Source organism: Catharus ustulatus, chromosome 15 (genome assembly GCF_009819885.2).
Source record: "Catharus ustulatus isolate bCatUst1 chromosome 15, bCatUst1.pri.v2, whole genome shotgun sequence".
Lineage (NCBI taxonomy): Eukaryota > Metazoa > Chordata > Aves > Passeriformes > Turdidae > Catharus > Catharus ustulatus.
Window position 1 is genome coordinate 2,287,275 of NC_046235.1, and position 15,948 is coordinate 2,303,222.

General features: G+C 58.3%; 3 protein-coding genes across 3 annotated transcripts; all 3 read right to left on the reverse strand.

The window, feature by feature from the left end:
• Positions 1-513: 513 nt before the first annotated feature.
• Positions 514-3,130, reverse strand: LOC117003512 (protocadherin alpha-2-like). Its single transcript, XM_033073480.1, has one exon. It carries the CDS (start codon positions 3,043-3,045, stop codon positions 514-516), a length of 2,532 nt encoding a protein of 843 aa, XP_032929371.1. The 5' UTR covers positions 3,046-3,130.
• A 3,434-nt stretch (positions 3,131-6,564) lies between these two features.
• On the reverse strand, positions 6,565-9,209 carry LOC117003513 (protocadherin alpha-2-like). The gene has a single exon (XM_033073481.1). The coding sequence runs from the start codon at positions 9,181-9,183 to the stop codon at positions 6,565-6,567; it is 2,619 nt and encodes an 872-aa protein (XP_032929372.1). The 5' UTR covers positions 9,184-9,209.
• A 3,793-nt stretch (positions 9,210-13,002) lies between these two features.
• LOC117003514 (protocadherin alpha-13-like) lies at positions 13,003-15,804 on the reverse strand. The gene is made up of 2 exons (XM_033073482.1): positions 13,188-15,804; positions 13,003-13,092 (listed from the first exon to the last, which is right to left on the reverse strand). The coding sequence occupies exons 1-2, from the start codon at positions 15,717-15,719 to the stop codon at positions 13,003-13,005; spliced, it is 2,622 nt and encodes an 873-aa protein (XP_032929373.1). The 5' UTR covers positions 15,720-15,804.
• Positions 15,805-15,948: the final 144 nt, after the last annotated feature.

Sequence of the window (15,948 nt, forward strand, 5' to 3'; positions counted from 1 at the left end):
TTAGTCCTTGAATATCCACTTTTCACCTTGCACCATAGCTTCACATGACCACAATTAAAGAGGAGGAGGAGAAATTCCAATAAAAAGGCAAATGAATACCAGCACAATAAAGTGCCAGCAAAGGCAGTGAGGCGGTACAGAGCGCCGGCGAGTCTGTCAGCACCACAGACTGGCTGTCTTGAACTCCTTCACCCGACGCGGGTGGAAATGCTACACATCAGCATAAGATCCCCCTTGTCGTCTGCAAATCTCAAACCTCCGAGCACCTCTGGTGGCACAGGAAACTAATTTAATTCTAAAGCAGAACAAGTCTGATTTACAGAGCCAAACCGCATCTGCCTACAGTAACTGCACCAGGCTGCTGCCATATCAACATTCCGGACCCCCTCAGTAAGCTCTCGACGCTCGGGCAAGGACGCGAAGACACATGAAAAGGTGCCACTGTCATCCTTAAACACCCGCTAAGTACCAACGTCCTTAAACCGTGGGAACTGAACGTCCCTCACACAGCAACTACCCAGAGGGCGGATGAGAAAGAGCAGAGGAAACGAAGCAAGACGCACTGACCGTGTGGAGGAGAGCGGAGGGCTCCGGCTGCGTGTCCTTGGGCGCGGCGCCGGGCGGCGGCGGAGGGAAGTTGGGGCTGAAAACCATGAGGTCGCTCTTGGCCGCGCCGTCCGCCACGCACAGGCTGCGGCTGTGGCGCTGCGAGTACGACCAGCTGCCCACTTCGCTGGCGCACACGAGCGTCGTGGGCCCGGGCCCCGAGAGCACGGCCGCCCGCGGCGCCCAGCGCGACGCCCCGTACAGCACCAGCGCCAGCAGGAACAGGCTCGACACGGCGCAGATCGCCACCACCAGCCACACGTTGGTCGCCGCGCTGGCCGCAGCGCCGCCCACATCCACGCCCAACGCCGACCGCGACCCTGACCCTGACGACGACGCCGAGGATCCCGCGGCCAGCGCCGCCTCGTTGGCCTCGAGCAGCGACACGCTGAGCGTGGCCGTGGCCGAGCGCGCCGGCTCGCCGTGGTCGCGCACGACGATCAGCAGCGTGTGGCGAGCGCCGTCCGCCTCGTCCAGCGGCCGCGCCGTGCTCACCTCGCCGCTGTAGAGCCCCACGCGGAACGGGCCCTTGGCCCGCGGCTCCCACAGCTCGTAGCGCAGCCACGCGTTGTAGCCCGAGTCGGCGTCCACGGCGCGGATCTTGGCCACCACCTGGCCCGCCGGCGCCCCCCACGCCGCCCACGCCCACAGCGTGCCCGACCCCGACACCGGCCCCACAAACGACGACGACGACGATGCCGAGGCTGCCTCGGCCGCCACGGCGCCCGCCTCCGGCGCCGAGCCCGCGGGCGGCAGCAGCGCCGGCGCGTTGTCGTTCTCGTCCAGCACGAAGAGCTGCACCGTGGCGTTGCCGCACAGCGGCGGCTCCCCCGCGTCCACCGCGCGCACCTCGAACTGCAGCACCTGCAGCTCCTCGTAGTCCAAGGGCTGCAGCGCCCACACGCGCCCGCTCTCCGCGTCCACCGACACGTAGCTCGACGCCGCACGCCAGCCGCCGCCCGCCGCGCCCTCCCACACCGAGTAGCTCACGCGCCCGTTGCCCGCCTCGTCCGGGTCCCGCGCCCACAGCCGCGCCAGCTCCGCGCCCGCCGCGTTGTTCTCCCGCGCCAGCACCGTGTACACGGCCTGCGCGAACAAGGGCGCGTTGTCGTTCACGTCCGACACCGGCACCCGCAGCCCGCGCCTGGCGCCCAGTGCCGGCGCCCCGCCGTCCTCCGCACGCACCTCCACCTCGTACTCCGACACCCGCTCCCGGTCCAGCGCCTCGCGCAGCACCAGCGAGTACGAGCCCGCGAACGTCGCCTCCAGCCCGAACGGCGCCGCCGGCCACACCCAGCACCGCACGCGCCCGTTCGCCCCCGAGTCTCGGTCCGACACGCTCAGCAGGGCCACCACCGTCCCCACCGACGCGTCCTCCGGCACCGGTACCGACAGCGACGTCACCCACACCTCCGGCGCGTTGTCGTTCACATCCAGCACTTCCAGCACCACCTTGCAGTGACCTGAAAGCGAGGGCGTCCCCTTATCTGTCGCCTCAACTTGTATCTCATATGTACGAATATCTTCATAATCCACGCTGCCTGCCAGATTAATTTCACCCGTCCTCTCATTTAAAAGGAAAATGTTAATCCCCTTTTCTGGAAAAGTACTGCTTACACTAAATGTCACTTCACCATTACTTCCCAAATCCGGATCCGTTGCGTTCACCCGCGCCACCAGTGTCCCCACATCAGCACTCTCGGGCAGCTGCACTTTATACACCGACTGATTGAACTGGGGCGCGTTGTCGTTCGCATCCAGCACTGAGATCACCAGCTCCATGGTGCCTGTCAGAGACGGCCGGCCCCCGTCAGTCGCTGTCAGCACCAACCGGTGCACGGGAATCGTCTCGCGGTCCAGAGATTTCGTGAGTACAAGGAACAGGGATTCTCGGTATTCATCACTCCGGTGCAAATCCAGAGCGAAGTGCTCGCTGGGGCTGAGTGTGTAGGAGAGCTGCGCGTTCACTCCGATATCCGCATCCGACGCGCCCTCCAGCGGGAAACGAGACCCCGGCACAGACAATTCCGCGATGCTGAGGTTTTTGCGGACGGCGGGGAAGATGGGGGCATTGTCGTTGATGTCGGTGACCTCCAGCTGCACATGGAAGACGCGCAGCGGCCGCTCCAGCAGCACCTCCAGGCGCAGCGCGCACGGCGCGCTCTTGCCGCACAGCTCCTCCCGGTCGAGCCGCGAGCTCACCAGCAGCGCGCCGCTCGCCCCGCTCACCTCCACGCTCGCCCGCCGGCCCTGCGCCACCAGCCGCAGCCGCCGCGCCTCCGCCTCGCCCGCCTCCAGGCCCAGGTCCTGCGCCAGACGGCCCACCACCGTGCCGGCCTTGGCTTCCTCCGGCACCGAGTAGCGCACCTGACCGCCCGCCAGCGCCCAGGCCGCCTGCAGCACCAGCACCCGCAGCACCGCACAGCAACGCTCGCCCATCCCTGCCGCCGCTGCTCTCGCCTCCGCCGCTGCAGCTCTGCCGCTCTTGCTGTGCCCGCCGGCCCCGGCCCGGGCCCCGCACGGCTCCCCGCCGCCGCCCGGACGCACCGGCTCTGCTGCCCGGCCCGCGCCGCCCCCCCGCGCTCACAGCCGGGCTCTCCGCCGCACCGGGGCGGAGCCGCCCACACGCCGTTCCTGAGCCTGCAGCGACACCGTGCGCTGCTCCGCCGCTCTACACACTTGGCAATAGCGGCCGCGCATCCGACCCTCGGTGAGCGTCTCTTCCAGGCGTCTTTCTATCCTGCTTTTCTTTTATTTTGTTCTCTCTTCTTTTATTTTAGTTTCTCTCCCTTTATTTACTTTGTTCCCTTCCTTCGTCCTCCTGGGAACTCGCAAGTGGCATTGAACGCCCAGCTGCGCAGAAAACAACTCGGATCCTCCAACACATCTTCCGTAGCATCAGTAGCAGACGGCGGAGTATTCTAATGAAGACCGAGGTTGTTGGGAACCAGCTCTGCCCAGTGATGAGAGCTAAGGTCAGTGGGTACTTCTCATTTTCTTTGCTTTTGTTTTCTTCCTTCTCGTGGTCATATCTCGTCCTTACTTACTTCCTTGTGTCAGTCCTTTACAGCATTTTCTTTTTGCTTTCCTTTCTCTTCTCGCATCCCATTTTGTCCCTCTTTCTAACTCTCTTCCTATTCTGTGTACAGAGATTGCATCTGCACATGCCAATAAATTCACCTTTCCTACCTTCCCTGTTTTTCTCTTTCGTCTTCTCCTTTTCCTCCTTTCTGTGCACACAGCATCATACGGCAGAGAAGAGCTCTCCGACATTAGAACAGAATCCACGACAATCCAGCCCCCAGACACTTGTGCGCACCTGGATACTACAAAGAGCCCAAGTCCTCCAAGAATACTGAAAAAGCAACCACTGCTTCCAAGTACTCTTCTTATATCTCAATTAAGAGCTTTTCTTCTGCCGCATCTTCCACTTCTACAATCAATGTCAGGCTCTTGCTTTCCCTTTCAGGCGGTCATGCACTGTCTCAGCAACACATCAAGAACCTCGGTATCCAGGGGTACGAGTCCACACCAAACGCCTAGGCTTCATAAGCAGGAACAACCTGACACGCAGCCAGACTGAAGCCATGGAGAGAACACCACGATATTTTCAGTAAGAACATTCCCTTGACTCCCAACACAGCAACTCCACGAAATGGATTGTGGTCCTTCCTCCATCCCTGTGGCTGCCACACCTTCAGGCTGTTCCTGGGAGCAGCAGGAAAAGAGCAAGCGCAGACAGTGGTACTGTGCTCATGAATCACAGTCAACATTTGATCAATCCAAACTGAAAAGCAGTAAAAGTACATCTATCCCTCGGGATCATCTGCTTTATGTGCGAGGGACTTACCTGTAGCATCATTGATTTGCTCAGTACATGAAATCTTTTGCACGAGTATTGATTTTAAATTATATTTTCAGTTAACATGATCCAGATTTTCTGGGCAAGCTGGACAGAAACAAAAGTTTCTGCTTTTTTCACAGAATCTGGATTGTGCAAAGTGTCCCTTATGAACTTGTATCACAGGAGATGAACAAGCAAGCAAGGAGGAACGCTTGAAAGCTCAGAATATTCTCTCTAAGTGAAACTTAGCTCAGTAGAACACAGTAGACATCTCCCACACTGGCGGGATATGGCCCAAATACCTGACAACTCTCAAAATTCAGCACACTGCTTCTCATCCACTCTTACGAACACCATGCATATGTGAGAGAAATAAAACAAAACACAAAGATGGGCAGGGTTGGAGAAAGGAGACAAAGAATCCCTGAAGATCCCACTCTTCCCCTTCTTTCCATTCACTTCTGGAGCTCCTGACAGCATGCCAGGCAAGCAGCATTGTCTGCTGGGTCCCCCCCAGAGGTTTTCTACAGATATCCTCTATCTCGTGCCATGGGAAATGGCATCTCCACATCTAAGGAAATGTTCTCGACATTTTCCCCAATGATGCACACCATGTTCTACCCAGGATCTCCATTCCCATCACTCCAGACTGTCCTCTACTCATGGTCACTCTCCCTGTGATGCATTTCCAGATGCTACTCAGTGCCACTTGCAGGATCACTGCCAGAATACTCAGATACTGCTCCACCTTAACATCATGCTCCAGCTGTTATCCCCACTCCGAGCATGACCCAAGCCTTTCTATACCCTCGTCTTCCCTCATGATCAGCACTAGGAGTACACAGAGGTCTGCACAGCCACCCACTCTCTAGCAAATACACTTCCCAGTTCTTTGAACTTCACCCGGAATGTTCTTGCCTTTGCAGAAACCTCGTATGGAAATACAAGCCAATTGCACATGGAACTGTACATTCGAGTTCTTTGAGATTCTGTGATGAGAGCTTTGAGCTCTGACTCCGGTCCACATAGATTTATTATTCCAGAGACCCCCAACAAACGCCCATACACAACAGCAACAATGATATCAAAAGGGTGGGAAAATTTCCAGCATAGAACACCAGATCTGTGCTATTGTGCAGGGTTTGATGTGCATACACACATATCTCAACACCATCCCAATCATCATCTCAACATGACAACATCCCACCGTTAATGTGGCCACCGTTGCAGGTGAAAACAAGGGGAAGTTCCCTGGGGCTGTTGAGTACCAGGACAAGAGACGGAGATGGCATTTAGCAGCGTTTAATCAGGTACAGTTGGATTCGGGCTTTCTGGACTTTCCTGAACACTCCATAGGTTTGAAAACCAACGTGGCACTCTATGGCAATTTTGCAATAACATCAAACAGGCCAGTATTCGTCAAGCTAATTCTACAGGTCAGCAACACAAATTCTCAACCAGGAGAACATGGGAAGCACAAAAGGAAATTCCTCTTTTACAGCTCCTAGCTCAGGGCACACTCTTTCCCCTTTGTATAACACTTATCTCGCGGCATACTCCTCTGCCCGAAACCCTGTACAGCTAAGCAAGGCAAGAAGACACCTGAAAACATGAACATAGAAAAAATTACCGACTGCCTTCCCTACTTTCTTACTGACTCCATTGAAGAAAGCAAAATGGGACAAAACGGAAAACTTTATCGTTGAAGTTCCAGTTGCAATCTAACATCAGATCCCTTGCAGAGGGAAAAGAAACGAGAAAGATTTCGAAAATAATCCAGTCTAATACTCACAAAGTTAGCAGACAGAAAGGGAAATAAAGTGATACAGGGGCCTGAGGGACAATAACCACCACAGCCTGAGTGTCCTTGCAACCGTTTAAGCAAGGTGAGGTGGAAACACCACACATGAGAAAGCAAAATCGTCGTCTGCAAAACTCAAACCTCCGGACATTTCTCATGGCAATGGGTAATGATTTCATTCAAAGGCAGAACCAAACAACCAGACCAGCTAAACACAGTTTCGCACCCTAACTAATCCCAGAGTCCATAAAACATTAATTTCATAACCACAGAAGTTGGAAAGCTGCCGTTGATATCCTTAAGCAACCGTTAATTACACATCGCTCTCGGGCCGGGGGAACGGACTCTGGATTCCCACAGACCCTACACACCTGGAGGGACAGAAAGGTTGGGTCTGGGTGAGAGGCAAGAGCAAGGCAGTGTCACTGACCGTGTGGAGGAGAACAGAGGGCTCCGGCTGCGTGTCCTTGGGCGCGGCGCCGGGCGGCGGCGGAGGGAAGTTGGGGCTGAAAACCATGAGGTCGCTCTTGGCCGCGCCGTCCGCCACGCACAGGCTGCGGCTGTGGCGCTGCGAGTACGACCAGCTGCCCACTTCGCTGGCGCACACGAGCGTCGTGGGCCCGGGCCCCGAGAGCACGGCCGCCCGCGGCGCCCAGCGCGACGCCCCGTACAGCACCAGCGCCAGCAGGAACAGGCTCGACACGGCGCAGATCGCCACCACCAGCCACACGTTGGTCGCCGCGCTGGCCGCAGCGCCGCCCACATCCACGCCCAACGCCGACCGCGACACTGACCCTGACGACGACGCCGCCGAGGATCCCGCGGCCAGCGCCGCCTCGTTGGCCTCGAGCAGCGACACGCTGAGCGTGGCCGTGGCCGAGCGCGCCGGCTCGCCGTGGTCGCGCACGACGATCAGCAGCGTGTGGCGAGCGCCGTCCGCCTCGTCCAGCGGCCGCGCCGTGCTCACCTCGCCGCTGTAGAGCCCCACGCGGAACGGGCCCTTGGCCCGCGGCTCCCACAGCTCGTAGCGCAGCCACGCGTTGTAGCCCGAGTCGGCGTCCACGGCGCGGATCTTGGCCACCACCTGGCCCGCCGGCGCCCCCCACGCCGCCCACGCCCACAGCGTGCCCGACCCCGACACCGGCCCCACCAACGACGACGACGACGATGCCGAGGCTGCCTCGGCCGCCACGGCGCCCGCCTCCGGCGCCGAGCCCGCGGGCAGCAGCAGCGCCGGTGCGTTGTCGTTCTCGTCCAGCACGAAGAGCTGCACCGTGGCGTTGCCGCACAGCGGCGGCTCCCCCGCGTCCACCGCGCGCACCTCGAACTGCAGCACCTGCAGCTCCTCGTAGTCCAAGGGCTGCAGCGCCCACACGCGCCCGCTCTCCGCGTCCACCGACACGTAGCTCGACGCCGCACGCCAGCCGCTGCCAGCCGCGGCCCCAACGCCGCCCGCCGCGCCCTCCCACACCGAGTAGCTCACGCGCCCGTTGCCCGCCTCGTCCGGGTCCCGCGCCCACAGCCGCGCCAGCTCCGCGCCCGCCGCGTTGTTCTCCCGCGCCAGCACCGTGTACACGGCCTGCGCGAACAAGGGCGCGTTGTCGTTCACGTCCGACACCGGCACCCGCAGCCCGCGCCTGGCGCCCAGTGCCGGCGCCCCGCCGTCCTCCGCACGCACCTCCACCTCGTACTCCGACACCCGCTCCCGGTCCAGCGCCTCGCGCAGCACCAGCGAGTACGAGCCCGCGAACGTCGCCTCCAGCCCGAACGGCGCCGCCGGCCACACCCAGCACCGCACGCGCCCGTTCGTCCCCGAGTCTCGGTCCGACACGCTCAGCAGGGCCACCACCGTCCCCACCGACGCGTCCTCCGGCACCGGCACCGACAGCGACGTCACCCACACCTCCGGAGCGTTGTCGTTCACATCCAGTACTTCGAGTTCCACGCTGCAGTGACCGGACAGCGGAGGTATTCCTTTATCTCTAGCTTCGATCTCCAGGTCATATGACTGAAGATCCTCGAAATCCAGTTCCCCTGCTGTCCGTATTTCCCCCGACTTTTCGTCAATTTTGAAAAGTTCTTGAAGATAGGCAGATGCCGTGTCGCTGAAAGAATAATGTATTTCTTGATTAATTCCCTCGTCTTTGTCAGTCGCGGTTAGCTGGAAAAACACAGTTCCTGGGGCCGTGTTTTCCGGCAGTTGCACTTTATACACCGACTGATTGAACTGGGGCGCGTTGTCGTTTGCATCCAGCACTGAGATCACCAGTTCCATGGTGCCTGTCAGAGACGGCCGGCCCCCGTCAGTCGCCGTCAGCACCAACCGGTGCACGGGAATCGTCTCGCGGTCCAGAGATTTCGTGAGTACCAGAAACACGGAGCTTTTTTTTTCATCTTTGGATTTGACTTCCAAGCTAAAATGCTCGCTGGGGCTGAGTGTGTAGGAGAGCTGCGCGTTCGCTCCGGTATCCGCATCCGACGCGCCCTCCAGCGGGAAACGAGAACCCGGCAAAGACGATTCCGCGATGCTGAGGTTTTTTCGGGCGGCGGGGAAGATGGGGGCATTGTCATTGATGTCGGTGACCTCCAGCTGCACATGGAAGACGCGCAGCGGCCGCTCCAGCAGCACCTCCAGGCGCAGCGCGCACGGCGCGCTCTTGCCGCACAGCTCCTCCCGGTCGAGCCGCGAGCTCACCAGCAGCGCGCCGCTCGCGCCGCTCACCTCCACGCTCGCCCGCCGGCCCTGCGCCACCAGCCGCAGCCGCCGCGCCTCCGCCTCGCCCGCCTCCAGGCCCAGGTCCTGCGCCAGACGGCCCACCACCGTGCCGGCCTTGGCTTCCTCCGGCACCGAGTAGCGCACCTGCCCGCCCGCCAGCGCCCAGGCCGCCTGCAGCACCAGCACCCGCAGCACCGCACAGCAACGCTCGCCCATCTCTGCCGCCGCTGCTCTCGCCTCCGCCGCTGCAGCTCTGCCGCTCTTGCTGTGCCCGCCGGCCCCGGCCCGGGCCCCGCACGGCTCCCCGCCGCCGCCCGGTCGCACCGGCTCTGCTGCCCGGCCCGCGCCGCCCCCCCGCGCTCACAGCCGGGCTCTCCGCCGCACCGGGGCGGAGCCGCCCACACGCCGTTCCTGAGCCTGCAGCGACACCGTGCGCTGTTCCTCTGCCTTACCCGATCCCCGGCAGTGTCCGCGCCACCGCCCCGCGGTTGGCAATCTCTTCTGCCTTTCCGTCTTACGGTGCTCCTCTTTTACTTCTTTTTCCTAATTGCCTACTATTTCGTCGTACGTATTTATTTATTTCTTCCTCATTCTCGTCTGTGTTTTATTCCCTCTATTTATTTTCTCCTTCAATTTTCTCTCTTGGATACTTTTTTTTTTCCCTTCTCCTTTCTGCCTCTTTCCCTCTTTGTCGTCTCTCGTGTTTTATAAGTCTCTGTCTTCTTTCTTCCCTTTCCTTTCTTATTCCATCCTTCTCTCGTCTCTACCCTCCATCGCAGGTCTCCAGTCGCCTCCAGTGCCCATTCTGAGACCATCAAACCGGAGTCATCAGCAAAGGTAATTACTCAGCATCTGCTCCAGAACGTGAGGATGTTAAGGACCAGCTTCTTTCAGCGTCAGGAGTAAAAACTCGGTGCGTGCTGGTACTTTACAGTGTCTTGTGTTCTTGCTTACTTCCTTGTTTTAGATTTGCACCGACGCCTTCCGTTCTTTCTAATCTTCATTCCTATGTTATTCTCTTTACCTCTTCCCTTTTCTTTCTTTATGTTTTCTTGTTCTTCAATCCTATATCTTCTTTTTCCTGCTCTTTTTCCTTCACATCCTTTTCCATTTCCATCCTTGTCCCGCCATTATTATTTACTACCTGTACCAAAATATTTTCCAACTGTCTACTTCAGCTTGCTTGCCATGAGGAAGGCAAATGCCTTTTTGAAAGGCGTCTCATTCCGCTACTGTTCGACTGCACTATTTCCGGTTTGTTTTTTTTTTTTTCTTTTTTTTCTCCCCATCACTGTTCTACCCTCTGGAACAGAATCCTGAACCCCAGCTACGGGAATATCGAATTTAAAAGCGCACCAAATATTACAAACAACCAAAGGGAGTTTCTCATCCAGGATCGCAAAATCATCACAGCCCAGCATACCAATCAGTCATACACCCCATATATTCTTCCAATACCATCAAGGGTTATTCTTCATGACTCATGTTGCACCTGCACGGCCAACTGAAAGGCATAAGTGTGATACCACGGCATTGTCACTGAGAATATCTGCTCTGTGCCAAACACATCTCATTCGAGAAAGGAATTGGAGGTAATTTCTCCATCTCTCCCTCTTTCCACGTGTTCTCCCTGTGCAAGGAAGCAACACGAAAGGAATGAGAGCAGGCATTGGTGCTCCCAACCCACAGGCATTTCAATCCAGGTGATATTCAGTCCATCCATTATGAAGATACCACAGCTGAACAGGAACCAAGGTACACCTGTCTCTCATACACAGCCTATTCAGGTACAAGCAACTCACCTGTAGCATTTTCCAAAAAAGAAAATTTCTCAGAACAGGAGAATGGGGTTTAAGGAACATGGTCCCCTAATGATATGATATGATATGATATGATATGAGTAATTTTGCAGCATGCTGGACAGAAAAAAAAACCCCAAATGTGAATTGACCAAGAGCTTTGAAAAGTCAAGGACAGTGAGTAGTACTTCCTTTTGCACTTCCATCACGGGGAAGCAGGAGGGACACCTGAAACTTTGTGCTATTCTCTCAAAGGCAGCCTCAGCTCGAGAGAGTGGAAAAACTTTCCCCAAGACCAATGGATTACTGTCCAAACATCTGACAACTGCCTGTATTTCACCATCTGCATCTCATCCACTGTTACATATTGCCAGTGTGAGAGAAGCAGAGAAGAGAACAAAGGAACGTGTCTCACTGTGCCTCAAATGAAAGGTTTGATGACATCTTGAATACAGAGACCATTTCTTCCCCTCTCCAGTAACACCAAGATCAGAGAAATTACTCGGGCACCATTCTGAGAAGGTGGGCACAATTATAAATTTCAAAAAGCTTTTGTTTGTCCAACGATATTCCAAGCACAACACAAGGAATGAAAGACATGGACTGCAGGTACATTTACAAGCAGTAACATCACATAAATCAACAGAGATCAAGGATGCGCAGAACTGCTGGATATCCTGAGAAGATCCCAGAAGAGCAGCCCTGTGTGCTGGGCTTTTTCTCAGTGTTTTCCATTAGCATCTTCCATCCTGCACCATGGGAAATGAGAGCACTACACCTACACTCTACACATTATCCATTTCATCCACAACGGCACAGACCACGTTCCACTCAGCATCTCCTTTCCCCTGAGACAACACTCTTCCCCACTCTAACCACCCCACCCCAACATACAGGTCCAGGCCTCACTTGATGCCATTCCAAGAACCATCATCAAAACCATGTCTCAACTCCAGCAATATGTCCCATCTGAAAATCACACTCTGCAGAGGATCTAGGCCTTGGCAACACTTCACCTTCCCTCATGATCACCACAAAGAACACGTGAAACTGCTCAAAATTACACAGCCTTCAGCAGGCTCTTCCCACCTGCATGAACTTCACCATGAACACTTTGCTGCTTTATAGCAATTTCACATGGAAATAGCACAGAGCTGAATATCAGAGTTCTTAGACATTCTGTAAAGGGAACATGATTGGAATCAGGATTTGTGGATTTTTTTCTTCAAGGGAACAAAACTAAATAATGTAGCACAAGTGCTCCAACCCGTTGAACACATAGAATTTGTACAGCAGAAATCTTGAGCTGACATGCTCTGCAGGGTCTGCAGAGCAAACAACCATGTGTGACAACAGGACACACCATCTCTACTAGGTTCAATTGCACAAAATCGAGTCCACAATGACACTCACCAGGTCATTACATGCACTTGGATAGGAACCAAAACGCTCACAAGCACAACACCATAATGGATTCTATTGACTGTGTAGGAGAAATTGGTTTGGGTTTTGTTGGTAGGGGTTATCCTTTGCATTGTTTATCTACTTTCTTTTTTCACAAAGTGATCTCCACGCCTATTGAAGGGATGCTGATGTTGATATGAATTTGGATACAACATCAAAAGACTACATGGTATTTCATACTAGTTCTCTGGCCAGGAAAGTGCATTCAACCCAGGGAACAAAGAAGCAAGGGAAAGAAAATTCCACTTTCTAACCCTCACCCTTGGAGACATCTCGTCCCTCAGAAGATAATAAGTCTAAGCAGAGTAACAAGATCCTTGAGAATAGGTCATAGGAAAGGCTTACCACATCTTCTCGAAATGTCCCTAGCGTTAGAACTTAATTTGACCATTTATCCTTCCATTGGCTGACAAAACGATGAAGGCCGAATTTTCACATCACATGTTAGAGAGCAAAATCAAAGAGGAAGAAGTGAATTTGTTAGGAAACACAACCTAAAGACAGGATTGTCCACAAAGCCCTGAGAATTGTCAACACACAGCCTGCATGTCTTGACACGCATGAAATGAGGTCCAGTGCCAACACCAGGGAGCAGGTGCATATTCGGCAAAGCTAAATCCTCGGGACACCTCCTATCGCAAGCGTCAATGACTTTATTCTATGCAAAAACTCACATCCGGAACAGAAAACCACACCTACAGATACCTGCTGCAACAATACTTGCTGCTGTGTGTACTAATGCATTTATTTCCACTGCACCACCTTCATCAGCTCAGTACACGAGCAGGACCCGAGTGTCTTCGGGAGGTGATGAAGAGGTACAATTCACATCTATAAGCACTCGCAAAGCATCGATAGCACCCTGGGCAAGAAGGCGGAGAACAACTTCAAACCGCAAGTGCAAAAGGGGACGGGAGACACTGGGTAGAGAGGGGAACAAGGCGTGCATGACAGAACAAAGGAGAGCAAAGCAGTGTCACTGACCGTGTGGAGGAGAGCGGAGGGCTCCGGCTGCGTGTCCTTGGGCGCGGCGCCGGGCGGCGGCGGAGGGAAGTTGGGGCTGAAAACCATGAGGTCGCTCTTGGCCGCGCCGTCCGCCACGCACAGGCTGCGGCTGTGGCGCTGCGAGTACGACCAGCTGCCCACTTCGCTGGCGCACACGAGCGTCGTGGGCCCGGGCCCCGAGAGCACGGCCGCCCGCGGCGCCCAGCGCGACGCCCCGTACAGCACCAGCGCCAGCAGGAACAGGCTCGACACGGCGCAGATCGCCACCACCAGCCACACGTTGGTCGCCGCGCTGGCCGCAGCGCCGCCCACATCCACGCCCAACGCCGACCGCGACACTGACCCTGACGACGACGCCGCCGAGGATCCCGCGGCCAGCGCCGCCTCGTTGGCCTCGAGCAGCGACACGCTGAGCGTGGCCGTGGCCGAGCGCGCCGGCTCGCCGTGGTCGCGCACGACGATCAGCAGCGTGTGGCGAGCGCCGTCCGCCTCGTCCAGCGGCCGCGCCGTGCTCACCTCGCCGCTGTAGAGCCCCACGCGGAACGGGCCCTTGGCCCGCGGCTCCCACAGCTCGTAGCGCAGCCACGCGTTGTAGCCCGAGTCGGCGTCCACGGCGCGGATCTTGGCCACCACCTGGCCCGCCGGCGCCCCCCACGCCGCCCACGCCCACAGCGTGCCCGACCCCGACACCGGCCCCACAAACGACGACGACGACGATGCCGAGGCTGCCTCGGCCGCCACGGCGCCCGCCTCCGGCGCCGAGCCCGCGGGTAGCAGCAGCGCCGGTGCGTTGTCGTTCTCGTCCAGCACGAAGAGCTGCACCGTGGCGTTGCCGCACAGCGGCGGCTCCCCCGCGTCCACCGCGCGCACCTCGAACTGCAGCACCTGCAGCTCCTCGTAGTCCAAGGGCTGCAGCGCCCACACGCGCCCGCTCTCCGCGTCCACCGACACGTAGCTCGACGCCGCACGCCAGCCGCTGCCAGCCGCGGCCCCAACGCCGCCCGCCGCGCCCTCCCACACCGAGTAGCTCACGCGCCCGTTGCCCGCCTCGTCCGGGTCCCGCGCCCACAGCCGCGCCAGCTCCGCGCCCGCCGCGTTGTTCTCCCGCGCCAGCACCGTGTACACGGCCTGCGCGAACAAGGGCGCGTTGTCGTTCACGTCCGACACCGGCACCCGCAGCCCGCGCCTGGCGCCCAGCGCCGGCGCCCCGCCGTCCTCCGCACGCACCTCCACCTCGTACTCCGACACCCGCTCCCGGTCCAGCGCCTCGCGCAGCACCAGCGAGTACGAGCCCGCGAACGTCGCCTCCAGCCCGAACGGCGCCGCCGGCCACACCCAGCACCGCACGCGTCCGTTCGCCCCCGAGTCTCGGTCCGACACGCTCAGCAGGGCCACCACCGTCCCCACCGACGCGTCCTCCGGCACCGGCACCGACAGCGACGTCACCCACACCTCCGGCGCGTTGTCGTTCACGTCCAGCACCTCCAGCTCCACCTTGCAGTGACCCGAGAGCGAGGGTGCTCCATGGTCTCTAGCTTCAATACGAAAATCAAATACATTGACTTCTTCGAAGTCTAGAGACCCCGTGAGACGAATCTCCCCTGTCTTCGGATTGATGGAAATCACATCTCGTCCACTCGGAGGAATGAAGTTCGTCACGGCATACGTCACCTCACTGTTAGTTCCTTTGTCCGGGTCTGTGGCATTCACCCTAGTGACCAGCGTCCCCTCTGTAGCGTTCTCTGGCAGCTGGACTTTATACACCGACTGGTTGAACTGGGGCGCGTTGTCGTTTGCGTCCACCACCGTAATCACCAGCTCCATGGTGCCTGTCAGAGACGGCCGGCCCCCGTCAGTCGCCGTCAGCACCAACCGGTGCACGGGAATCGTCTCGCGGTCCAGAGATTTCGTTAATACAAGTTCAGGTTCAATATTTCTCTCACCGGACTTCTGTAAATCCAGAGAGAAGTGCTCCGTGGGGCTGAGTGTGTAGGAGAGCTGCGCGTTCGCTCCGATATCCGCATCCGACGCGCCCTCCAGAGGGAAACGAGAACCCGGCTGAGTGGCCAATTCCGCGATGCTGAGGTTTTTTCGTGCGGCGGGGAAGATGGGGGCATTGTCGTTGATGTCGGTGACCTCCAGCTGCACATGGAAGACGCGCAGCGGCCGCTCCAGCAGCACCTCCAGGCGCAGCGCGCACGGCGCGCTCTTGCCGCACAGCTCCTCCCGGTCGAGCCGCGAGCTCACCAGCAGCGCGCCGCTCGCCCCGCTCACCTCCACGCTCGCCCGCCGGCCCTGCGCCACCAGCCGCAGCCGCCGCGCCTCCGCCTCGCCCGCCTCCAGGCCCAGGTCCTGCGCCAGACGGCCCACCACCGTGCCGGCCTTGGCTTCCTCCGGCACCGAGTAGCGCACCTGACCGCCCGCCAGCGCCCAGGCCGCCTGCAGCACCAGCACCCGCAGCATCGCACAGCAACGCTCGCCCATCCCTGCCGCCGCTGCTCTCGCCTCCGCCGCTGCAGCTCTGCCGCTCTTGCTGTGCCCGCCGGCCCCGGCCCGGGCCCCGCACGGCTCCCCGCCGCCGCCCGGACGCACCGGCTCTGCTGCCCGGCCCGCGCCGCCCCCCCGCGCTCACAGCCGGGCTCTCCGCCGCACCGGGGCGGAGCCGCCCACACGCCGTTCCTGAGCCTGCAGCGACACCGTGCGCTGCTCCGCC